General features: G+C 65.4%; 4 protein-coding genes across 6 annotated transcripts in view; all 4 read right to left on the bottom strand.

Annotated features, from left to right (window-relative positions):
* Positions 1-10,547, bottom strand: part of LOC101520149 (DEAF1 transcription factor) — a 59,294-nt gene that overhangs the window by 35,761 nt on the left and 12,986 nt on the right. The window lies entirely within an intron of this gene.
* Positions 102-2,306, bottom strand: LOC101519172 (interferon regulatory factor 7). Its single transcript, XM_058659621.1, has 6 exons — positions 1,988-2,306; positions 1,753-1,915; positions 1,153-1,630; positions 561-1,076; positions 369-487; positions 102-281 (listed from the first exon to the last, which is right to left on the bottom strand). The coding sequence occupies exons 1-6, from the start codon at positions 2,005-2,007 to the stop codon at positions 120-122; spliced, it is 1,458 nt and encodes a 485-aa protein (XP_058515604.1). The 5' UTR covers positions 2,008-2,306; the 3' UTR covers positions 102-119.
* Positions 3,070-7,879, bottom strand: LOC131478939 (cadherin-related family member 5-like). Its single transcript, XM_058659570.1, has 15 exons — positions 7,518-7,879; positions 7,215-7,390; positions 6,987-7,037; positions 6,575-6,667; positions 6,395-6,496; positions 6,116-6,226; positions 5,866-6,036; positions 5,528-5,618; positions 5,197-5,294; positions 4,880-5,080; positions 4,686-4,802; positions 4,527-4,611; positions 4,153-4,302; positions 3,599-3,741; positions 3,070-3,505 (listed from the first exon to the last, which is right to left on the bottom strand). Exons 1-15 carry the CDS (start codon positions 7,606-7,608, stop codon positions 3,122-3,124), a joined length of 2,064 nt encoding a protein of 687 aa, XP_058515553.1. The 5' UTR covers positions 7,609-7,879; the 3' UTR covers positions 3,070-3,121.
* Positions 8,099-9,022, bottom strand: LOC118760747 (secretin). The gene is made up of 3 exons (XM_058659619.1): positions 8,823-9,022; positions 8,664-8,757; positions 8,099-8,582 (listed from the first exon to the last, which is right to left on the bottom strand). The coding sequence occupies exons 1-3, from the start codon at positions 9,020-9,022 to the stop codon at positions 8,469-8,471; spliced, it is 408 nt and encodes a 135-aa protein (XP_058515602.1). The 3' UTR covers positions 8,099-8,468.

The following is a 10,547-nucleotide window of genomic DNA, read 5'->3' as shown; positions in this document are numbered from 1 at the left end:
TGAAGCAAGTGTGGGGTGTTTCTTGGCAGAAACAAGTGGGTGTGGGCACAGCACAACTAGGATGGTGGCGCCCTCGTCGAACCCACAGATGGAGACTACACTGGTTCGCAGGGTGCTCTTTATTGGGGCTCTGAGGCAGCCAACTCCATGAGGAAATTGTCAATGTCGTTGTAGAGGCTGTTGGTGCTGGACACGGACAGGCCCAGGCTGCTGCTGTCCAGGGACGACAGGCCCTGGCGCTGTGCTTCCTCCAGGTGGGCGCGGCACAGCCATGGCTCCAGCTGTGCAGGGAGGGGAGCACAGGCCACGTGGGCTTAGGCTAGTGTCCCTGGCCTCCAGCCCCACCTCCCCTTGTCCCCTGGCCTCACCTTGACCAGAACCAGGCTTCTCTCCTTGGACCTGCCAGCCGCCAGGTCCTTCCCAAAGCCCAGGTAGATGGTGTAGTTCGGGGAGGCCCTGCGAAGCTGTGCCCGGAACTCTGCAAGCTCTGCAGGGGTGCTGTGGTCAGCGCTGTGCTGCCCCTCCCCCACTGCACCCCATAAACTGGCCAGCTCGCTCACCTTGGAAAAAGACCCCGAAGTTGAAGATGGGGGTACTGCAGTTGCGTGCCAGCAGCCGGGCGGGGGAGGAGGGCCTGTCGGAGACCAGGGGCCCGCCCACCTCCCAGTAGACCCGGCACCTGCCCTTGCGCAGGGCCCACAGTCCTCCATCCCGCAGCTCGAGCTGCAGGCCCGGGTCCACGTGTCGCAGCAGCTCTTCCGTGTAGCGCAGCTGCTTCTGGTCTGGGAGCGCTGCAGGGCTGGGGAAGGCCACCTGCTGGGGCCCTGGGAGCCCCCAGGCTTGGCTCGGGGTGTCATACAGGAACACGCAGCTCAGCTGACCCACCACCTTGTGCAGAACCTGGTGGCCCTTGTAGAGGATGGTCACATCCAGGATGCCAGGGTTGGGCTCTGTGTGCACAGCAGGTTGTGAGGGTGGCGTGGGCCAGCCACATGAGGCCTCACCTGCCTGCATAGCTGGGAGTGCGGGCCGAGGGCCTGGGGTGGCAAACAGCTCTGCAGCAGGCAGCCCCGGGCCTGAGGAAGATGGGAAGAGTCAAGCTGGCTCCTGGCACCCTGCCCTCTCTCAGGGAGTCCCGCCCAAGGGTCTTACCTAGAGGCTGGGGTGGGGTCGGGTCTACCCGCCAAGCTTCTAGGCAGCTCTGCTGCAGAGCCTGAAGTAAGATGTCCTCTCCGGGGCCAGGTAGGCCAGCCAGAGGGCTGGGGTCCCCAGCCCCCCAGTCTGCCGCCAAGGCCATCTGTGCAGGTGGGGCATCTCCCAGAACAGCTTCCTCTGCCACACCGCGAGAGGCGTTAGGGCCGGGAGCAAGCGGCTGGGCTGCCAGCACTTGGGGCCCCTTGGCAGAGGGCAGGTGGCCCCCATTTGTGCATTGCGGCCCTGCGAGCAGCTGGAACACCTTGTGCGGGTCAGCGGGATCGCCCGAGTTGTCCTGCAGCAGCTCGAAGCGCCGCGTACTCTCCAGCGCGCAGCGGAAGTTGGTTTTCCAGCCAGCGCGTTGGGCAGCCTCTGAGAACAGCAGATCACCTCCGAGGCTGCTGGGAGGCCACCTGCCGCGAGCCACCGCCCAGGCCTGCGGGGGGGAGGGGGTGGATAGAGGAGGTGGGCCCGGGCCGGTGCCCGCGCAGTGCCGGTTGCCACACTGCCTTGGCCACAGCCACAGGGCTACCCGCTTCAGGCCGGGCAGAGTCCCACCTTGAAGATGTGTGCGTCTGCCTCGCTCAGGTCCCTGCGCCCGAAGTGCTTCCAGGGCACACGGAAGCGCGTGCGGGCCTCGTCCAGCCAGCGCAGCCCCGCGTAGTGGCCGCTGCTCACCTGGCTCAGCAGCCAATCCCCAAAACGTGGGCGCGGGGCGTTCCTGCGGCGGAGGAACCGTGTGGGCCGGGGCGGCGGGCGGGCGGGCGGGCGGGCGGGGGTGACAGGTGCTCACCTTTCGGGAGCTTTGGCCATCTCTGTCCGGGGGCGGGAGGCGGGTCCCGACAGGAATCACCGTAAATATTACTGCAGGTGTCGGGCTGCGGCCACAGGGAGCGTGGCCGAGTGTCACAGGTGTGACCCGGTGGGACAGGTGTGGGGGCCACAAGTGTGGATGGAGGATTGTAGCCACCAGCGCTGGTGGGTGGAGGTGGCCACAGGCTGTGACTGCAGATGCGGCCGGGGCGCACACGTGCGGTCACAGGTGTTGAGCCAGCGTCAGGTCTGCACGGTAGTGGCAGGCCGGACCCTGTGGAGAGGGCGCGAAAAAGCCGCATGAAGGCGGCGGGCCCAATGGTCCAGGAAAACGAAACCGCAACCCGCGGGAAAGCGAAACCTAAGCAAGCCGGGAGGATAGGCGCCCCGCGCGCCCTCCTCCCGGCCCCTGGCCCAGCGCCCAGCGCGTGTTCCGTCCCTAACCCTCCGGCGCCCTCAGCGGCCCCAGCCCCCCACTCTCAGACCCCCAGGCCGTGGACGCCGCTCCCGCCCGCGCTAGGGGTCCGGGGGGCCCAGAATACCTGGCCGCCGGAGTCTCCCGGACAAACAGCTCGCGGGAGCCCCGGGCCTGCACATTTATGCACTGTGGGGAGGGGCGGGGCCGACAGGGCCACGTGTTGCCCTGGGCGGGTTGGCTCCCGCAGGTTGAAAGCGGGAGGTCTGGCACCGCCGGGAGCGTGTCGGGGTGGGCCCCGTGTCGGGGTGGGCCCCCGCGTGTGCGGCGGCTACTGGGGAAGCTCTGGGTGGGACCAGCCAGAGACCCCCCCCCCCCAGCAGCCAGGCCCGTGGGAGGGCAGACGCCTCCCTGCTGACTGGTGTGGCTGCGCGGTGGCGACAGGTCTCCCTCCCCGCGCAGTCTCCCGCACAGGTCCTCGGGACCCTAGTTCCCACAGCCTCCCTCCCCTCGTTCGCTGGGCTCCGTGAGAAACCGTAATGTGCTGGCGGCCCCTCGCCACGGGGTCCCTGGGCTGCGGGGCGCGCGGCTGCCCCCGCAGTCATCGGCGCAGGCCCCCACCCCACGGACGCTGGTGGCTGGGAAAAGTGGCTTTATTGTGCGCCCGAACAAGGAACAGGGGCAGCGTGCAGCAGCAGGCTATACGTAGGTGTTTTCGGGGTCGTCGTCGTCGTCAGCTTCCGCGTCTGCGCCATCCATGCCGGGTGTGTTGAGCACCACGACGTCGGCCTCAGCACCGATGTCCTCCCCGAACCACACGGCCTTGTAGCCGCTCTCGGGCCGCCGCTCCTTGGTCAAGATCGACCTCACTGCCTCGGGGCTGCCCTGCGTGCGCACAGGGGCCGCTGGTGACCCGGGGGCGCTGTCGGAGGGCGCAGGGCTGGGCGGCGCGGGGTCGGGGTCTGCTACAGGCGGGGACGGGGGCGCAGGCTCGGCGTTGGGGGTGGAGGACACGCTGGCGTTGTCGTCGTCATAGGGGTCCGACTGGAAGGCCTGGTTGTCTAAGCCTCGGGGAACAGGCTCCTGGAAGGAGGAGGCCCCGGGCGTCAGCAAGGGTCTCAGCTGCCCGGGCTTGCCTGCAGCCCAATGCCCCTTCCCATCCGTGCGGGGCCTTACCAGCACTTTGCGGGCGCAGCACTTGAGCTGGTGGCCATAGAGCTTGAGGGACAGGAAGACCAAGCCGACGAGGGCCAGCAACAGCAGGCCGCCCAACGTGCCGCCCAGCGCAGCCATGTCCCTTGCAGAGTAGCCAGAAGGTTCTGCAGAGACACCGCGGCTAGAAGGTTAGAGCCTTCTAAGGTTTCCAGTTCCCGCTAGGGCCAAGCGTAAGTGCAGTGTGTCCTGAGCACAGACCAGACCCCCCAGTTGATGGAAGTGGATAGGCAGGGCAGGGTGGGTGTCCCGCTAGGACAGCCCTGGACCCTGGCAGGGGCACCAGCCGCCACTCCTGACCACCTGAACTCCACCTACCTGGGGACAGCTAGAGTTCAGGTGGGCCCTGGGCACCACTCAGACCCCCCACAGGAGGTGCCCTGGGGTCCTGACCTGGGATTCCCCTGCTGGCACCCCAGCACTGAGTTTGGGGTTCAGAGTGCAGGCTCAGGGGATGGAGAGCCAGCATGCCAGTGTGAGGGTCAGCAGGACGGGGGCTCCTGAGGGTCAGCGGGTACCTTGTGGGGCGGTTTCAGTGGTGGTCCTGAAGCTCCCTTCAGATGTTGGCCCAGGTGTTGTCCGGGTCTGTGTCAAGTCCGCAGAGGTGGATGGCAAGGGGGCAAGGCTGGAGCCCACGCTGGGGGTGTCTGTCGAGGCCCCTGGGGTGACTGGTGAGGGGGTGGGGCTGGAACCCCCACTGGAAGGCGTCGGCCTGGGGGGTCCAGCTGTCGGGGTTGGTGTTGAGCTCACAGGGATGGTGCTGGAGCCCCCGCTGGGAGGCTGCTGAGTCGCGGTGGAGGTTCCTGAAGTGTGGGGACAGCCCTAGGTTTGCATGTGGCCCTGGCCCGTGCCCTGGGGGAGAGCGACCCAGCCTGCCCGGGCTCAGAGTCACCTGTGGGCAGTGGATTCTGCACCAAGACGTGGATCTCGACCACGGTGGTGGCCGTGCTTTCTGTCACCGTGTTTTTGGCCTCCACCTGGGGCAGCAAGAGGTTTGAGAAGCTCTGCAGCCCCCCGGCCCAGGAATGGCAGGCCGCGGCCCTTCCCGCACCTCGCAGTAGAAGATGTGGTCCTGGGGCAGCTCGCTGCTGGCGGTCAGCAGGGCCTCGCCGTCCATCCGGAACTCAGAGCAGTTGGTGACCCGGTACGTGATGGCTGAGTTCAAGTCCTAGGCATGGCCCTGGTGAGTCCCGGCTTCCCCCGCCCCCGCCCTCCCGCCACCAGGTCACAGGCGGGGCTGCCTACCGGGAAGTCATCGTCCTGGGCATGGAGCCTCAGAGGCTCCGGCGGAGCAGTGGCATCCTGGACGGCCACGCCCGCTGTGGAGCCAGGTGCCACGATGCCACGGTACAGCGTCTGGGCAAAGTAGGGCGGGCTGCCTGTGGCTGCACGGGCCTCCACAGTGACCTGGGTCACAGAGTACCGGGCAAGGTCCTCCTGCTCGCCCTGGGGACCAGGAGGACCTTGGAGTGAGGGGGCAGGGAGGGTGGGCCCCCCTGCTTGCCCTGCCGCATCCTGCCCACACTGCTCCGGCCACCCCGCACCCCTGCACCTGTGCCCACCTTCACCACCAGGAGGAAGGTCATGGGGTGCGGCACGCTCTTGGCCATGGTGAGGTTGCCTGAGGCTGCATCAATGGTGAATGTGGCATCCTGGTTTCCTGCAACAGCCACCCAGAGGTCAGGCCTGGCCCCCTCTACCTGGGTTCAGCTGCAACGGGGCTGGGGTAGGGGCAGGGCTGGCTGTTGCAGGGGCTAAAGGGGGCTGTGGCAGGGGCTGGACTGGACTGGACTGGGCAGGGATGGATCGGGCTGGGCTGGGCTGTGCTGCACTGGGCAGAACAGGGGATGGGCCAGACTGCGGCTGGACTGGGCTGGGGCTGGGCTCACTGACCACTCAACAAACTATAGATGATGCGTTGCCCAATGGCCGTGTCTCCATCCTTCGCATAGATGGGCCCGGGACGCAGGACAAGAGGCTCCGACTGTAGGGAGGGGACACCATGTGTCTGCTGTGACGGCTGACCCTTGGATTTGCTGGGTGACCCTAGGATTTCCAACTCCTTCCCTGGCACTATCTGGCCACGCCCCTTGCCTGTCTGCTTCAGGGGTGCCCTGTGGTTCCCCCATGGCCCAGCCTGCCTGGCCCCATCTCCAAGGGGCTGCCCAGTGCCATAAGGCAGACCTCAGCTGTGGACCTGAACCTGACCCCCAACCCCTGACCCCGGTCACCAGTGTGTGTCCTGTGGGCACGGCCCCATGGTACTGGGCCTGGATGCAGACGTAGCCATCCGAATAGCTGCAGGGCAGGAACCAGGGTGGCCGCAGATCAGTGGGCAGCACCGTCAGGATCAGTGTGGCCGTGGCCGTATGGCTGGGCTGCTCGTTCTCCTCCCAGGTGTCCTGCAATGGACCCCAGGTCAGATCTGGTGGCAGCCCCAGGGGCCCAGTGTCCAGGACCCAGGGCTGGACCCATGCTCACCCGTGCCAGCAGCTCCAAGGTCATGCTCGAGAACTTGTCGTAGTCCAGGGTGCGGGTCAGCTTCAGTGCTGGACGGTTTTCACCCACCAGGGAGAAGAAGCTGCTGGCACCCTGCAGGGAAGGGGTACAGCCTGAGCGGCTGGGGGCGGGGGCACAGCCTGGGGGCTGCGAGCTGGAGCACGGGGCCGGTGGTCTGAGAGGCTGGGGGCGGGGGGCACAGCCTGGGGGCTGCGAGCTGGAGCACGGGGCCAGTGAGCAGCAGGCCTGGCCAGCACTGACCTGGGTCAGCTCCCGGAGCGTGTAGAACAAGATGTCATTCTGGTCCAGGTCCTGGGCCTCCAGCTCCTCCTCAGGGATGATTGTGGTGTCCACTTTAGTGTCCTGGGCAGAAGGGCAGGTTGGGGCACCCTGGAGCCCCCAGATGTCCCCCACTTGCCCCCAGGGCCACTCCGTCCTAACCTCCTCCACGGACTTCTCGAGGCTGCTGAAGGGGAACTCTGGGGCATTGTCGTTCAGATCCAGCACTACCACGTCCACGTTCAGCGTGGTCACCTGTGGGCAGTGGCCAGCTATGAGGGCGTCCAGCTGCACCGGCTCAGCAGGTGGCCTTGGGCAGTGAGTGCATGGGGGAGGCCTGGCTGGGAGGGAGCCGGCGGCCAAGGGTAGCAGGGGCTGCGCCCCAGGATGGGGGAGGTCAGCTGGAAGGTTCCAGAACGCAGCAGGAGGGGGAACAGCTGGGCTGAACCTGGGGCAGTGACAGGCACCCTCCTAGGCTGTGGCACAGCCAGCACAGGCCTCGGCCAGGGTGGGAACACATCCTGGGTGAGGGCATCGCCAGGCAGGCAGGAAGTGGCCGACCGGGAGGACTTACCAGAGTGGTCCCCCTCATGCACTGAAGTTCAGCAAACAGCCATGGAGTGTCCTGCGGGACACAGGAGTGTTGGGAACACCTGTACGCTACACGGGCAGGGGGTGGGGCCAGGAAGCTGTCCACTGAGGCCCTGGGGTCCGGCCAGCCAGCATGGGCCATGGCCCTCAGGCGTCCCTGTAGACTGGGGGTGGGGCTGGGGCCATTCCCGCCCCTCTCTGCTGCCCATACCTCATAATCAGGAGTCACGTTGAGAAACAGTTCGGTCCCCTCAATCCTAAACGCACCAGTGGTGGTTGAGGGCCCTAGGACCACCTGCTGGCCATCTGGGATCACTAGGTGGGCCAGGGCCTCCGATCTGTGGGTGTTCTCCTCAATTTCCACGATGGTTGGGTTCACAGAGCAGCCTGGAGGAAGGGCATGCCTGGGCACTCTACCTGTCCCCACATACGTTATGCCCCCCACATACCCTGGGCTTCAGTCCCCTATCCAGCCCCCATGTACCGTGTCCCCCACCCACCAGCCCCCACATACCCTGGGCCTCAGCCCCCGGGGATTGGCCCAGCAAGGCGGTGAGCAGCAGGGCCAGCACTAGCGGAGGCCACAGCTGGGGCCAGGCCCCCATCTCAGCGGGCGCCGTCTGGCGGGGACGTGCTGCAGGTCTGGCGTCCAACTGACCCTGCCAGCGCAGTTCCTGCCTCAGCGACCTTCGCACTTGCCAGGCGCCGCCCGGCTTTATGGTCCTCACAGCTGGCCTCTACCAAGGGGGATCCCGCTGGCCGGCGGCCATTCGGCACCCCCTGAGTAGCCTTGGGGAGCTCAGCCCGAGGGCAGCAGCTGGGGCTAGCCGGGCTTTGGAGGTCCCTTCTGAGCCCACCTCCCTGAACCCCAGACTGTGTCACAAGGCACCCCTGCCTGTTCTGGTGCTCAGCAGATGGGGGCCTCAAGCAGGGTCCCCTCAACCAGGGCCCCTCTCAGCAAGGGACCCCATTGCCCCAGCCTTTTCCTTGGCTCCCACCCCCAGGCAGCCAGGTGAGGCCAGGGTGGGACCAGGGCAGAAGGGCTGGGGACTGCCCCTTCCCACACAGTTTCTGCCAAGGACAGGATGTACCTCGCAGCCCTCAAGGTGCCCCTGGCCACCTGCAACCCCAGCCGGTCCAGGCCAGCCCCAAACAGACCTGGGTGACCCCTCCTCTCTGCCCACACTGCCTCCTGACCCTGGGGGCAGGAGTTGGGGTGTCCAGGGTGGGGCTGGTCTGGGTGATCAGAGGGTGATGGGAGGGTACCTGGAGAATGAGCCAGCGATGGCCACCCAGAGATAAAGGACAGTTTGTGGGCACTACCCTGCAGGCCCGTGCCTGCCCCACACGCAGCCACAGGTGCTCAGGGCCAGGGGTTCAGCCGTGCCTTTATTGATGCCAAACACAACCCTTCCCACCACCCCCTGTATCCGGTTGGGTTGGGGTCCTTCCTCCTCCAAGGTCATCATTCCTGGGACCGCGTGGCTTGGGTCTTTTCATTCACTGGCTCTGAAGCTTGGACCCCACACCTCTGCCCAGGGCGCGGCAGGGCGGGGTGCAGGGGACGCCCGGGGCCCTCCTGCGGAGAAGGGCAGCTTAGGGACCTGGCCTTGAAGGTGGACCCGCAGAGTCCCCAGGGTCAAGGGAGCGGAGTACTCACCGGGCTCGCAGGCGGGTGGAGCGGCCACATCGGACAGAGCCGGCCCGTCCAGGGCCTGGGCCAGGAAGCGGGGTCGTCCGTGGGGTCCTGCTGGCTGTCCCCCACCCGAGTCAGAGCTCGCCTAGCGGGGGTCCCGCCGCTTGCCTGCCCGCCGCTCACCTGCGCTTGCCCAGCAAGCCCTGCAGCAGCCGCTGCAGCCGCGCGCGGTCCCGCAGGCGGCTCAGCTCGCTCGTCAGGGTCCCGTCCGAATGTCGCGGGGCCCTGGGCGGGGGGACGCCCCTGGAGCCGGCGGGGGGCGCGGGGCGCGCGGTGCAGCCCGCCAGTAACAGCAGCAGCATCAACGGGAAGGGGCGTGCCATGGCGGGGGCGCAGACGGGGAGAGGCTCCGGCCGCGGCCCCTTTATAGCGGCGCCGGGGGCGGGCGGGGGGCGCCCCGGGCCTGGCCGCGCCCTATCCATCTCCACCGGGTCGGGGCCGCCCCAACAGCTGTCGCCCGGGCCTCCCGCGCCGCAGCGGCGCCCCTGGGTCCGGAGTGGACAGCCTGGCTGGAGGCCTCCAGGGCGCGGGAGACGCAGCCGGGGCACGGGGCAGTGGGCAGACACCCCGGCCCAGAGTTCCACGCTGTGCTGAGCCGGCCTCAGCGCGGAACCCGCACAGGTCGGAGACCCGGTGGATCTGCAGACTTGGGCCTAACTGGGTCGGATTTTTCTGGGGATTTGGGGGGTGAGCGAACGCATAGAATCCTTCACTCTCTCGTTCTTCCTGTCTTTCAAATAAAAATGCATGATTAATGTCGAAATTTCAACTTTTTTATTTAAACACTTGATTGACCATAATCATACAAATCTCTTGGGTGTGGTGTGCATTTATTTATTTTTTCTTTCTTTTTTTTTTTTAAATAGCCATTTATTTTTATTTTATTTTTATTTTTTTTTAAGATTTGTTTTATTTTTATTACAAAGTCAGATATACTGAGAGGAGGAGAGACAGAGAGGAAGTGGAGCTGCCGGGATTAGAACCAGCAGCCATATGGGATCAAGGCAAGGACCTTAGCCACTAGGCCACGCTGCCGAGCCCCTTTTCTTTGTTTCTTTTTAAAGATTTATTTTGGGCCTGGCGCGATAGCATAGTGGTTAAGGTCCTGGCCTTGCACGTGCCCGGGGTTCCCATATGGGCGCCGGTTCTAATCCCGGCGGCCCGTTTCCCATCCAGCTCCCTGCTTATGGCCTGGGAAAGCAGTCGAGGACAGTCCAAAGCCTTGGGACCCTGCACCAACATGGGAGACCCAGATGAGGCTCCTGGCTCCTGGCTTCAGATCAGCGTAGCTCCGGCCGTTGCGGTCACTTGGGGAGTGAACCATCGTGTAGAAGATCTTCCTCCCTGTCTCACCTCCTCTCTGTATATCTGCCTTTCCAATAAAAATAAATAAATCTTTTTAAAAAAAGATTTGTTTTGATTGGAAAGGCAGATATACAGAGATTAGGAGAGACAGTAAGGTTTTCTGTCTGCTGATTCACTCCCCAAGTGACCATAACGGCCGGAGCTACGCTGATCTGAAGCCAGGAGCCAGGAGCCTCATCTGGGTCTCCCACGTTGGTGCAGGATCCCAAGACTTTGGGCCGTCCTCCGCTACTTTCCCAGGGCACAAGCAGGGAGCTGAATGGGAAGTGGAGCAGCGGGGACTCGATCCAACGTCCACATCGGACGCCTGCCTGTGGGGACCCCATATCTGACCCTTCGGGTCCCGTCCAGCCTGGCTGCCATCACAGGGTCAGGCAGCTGGACACCTGGGGGTAGGACATGTGCAGTGTCAGGGCTGGACCCGCCCCAGGTGAGGAGCCGCGACCTCAGCCTGCGGTGCCCACCTGCACGCGCCTCCCCTGC

This window comes from Ochotona princeps, unplaced genomic scaffold, assembly GCF_030435755.1.
Source record: "Ochotona princeps isolate mOchPri1 unplaced genomic scaffold, mOchPri1.hap1 HAP1_SCAFFOLD_148, whole genome shotgun sequence".
Lineage (NCBI taxonomy): Eukaryota > Metazoa > Chordata > Mammalia > Lagomorpha > Ochotonidae > Ochotona > Ochotona princeps.
This window is presented reverse-complemented; position numbering and strand designations above follow the sequence as displayed.

Bases quoted from the DNA above. Each gene is read 5' to 3' on its own strand.
- LOC101519172 (XM_058659621.1), bottom strand. From the start codon at position 2,007: ATGGCCAAAGCTCCCGAAAG. The intron at 1,631-1,752 runs GTGGGACTCTGC...TCCCCCCCGCAG, and splicing joins CAGACGCACACATCTTCAAG to GCCTGGGCGGTGGCTCGCGG. The intron at 488-560 runs GTGAGCGAGCTG...GCACCCCTGCAG, and splicing joins CTTCGGGGTCTTTTTCCAAG to AGCTTGCAGAGTTCCGGGCA.
- LOC131478939 (XM_058659570.1), bottom strand. From the start codon at position 7,608: ATGGGGGCCTGGCCCCAGCTGTGGCCTCCGCTAGTGCTGGCCCTGCTG. The intron at 6,497-6,574 runs GTTAGGACGGAG...CCTTCTGCCCAG, and splicing joins TCGAGAAGTCCGTGGAGGAG to GACACTAAAGTGGACACCAC. The intron at 6,227-6,394 runs GTCAGTGCTGGC...CCTTCCCTGCAG, and splicing joins CGCTCCGGGAGCTGACCCAG to GGTGCCAGCAGCTTCTTCTC.
- LOC118760747 (XM_058659619.1), bottom strand. From the start codon at position 9,022: ATGGCACGCCCCTTCCCGTTGATGCTGCTGCTGTTACTGGCGGGCTGC. The intron at 8,758-8,822 runs GTGAGCGGCGGG...GGTGGGGGACAG, and splicing joins GGCTTGCTGGGCAAGCGCAG to CCAGCAGGACCCCACGGACG. The intron at 8,583-8,663 runs GTGAGTACTCCG...CCTTCTCCGCAG, and splicing joins TCCACCCGCCTGCGAGCCCG to GAGGGCCCCGGGCGTCCCCT.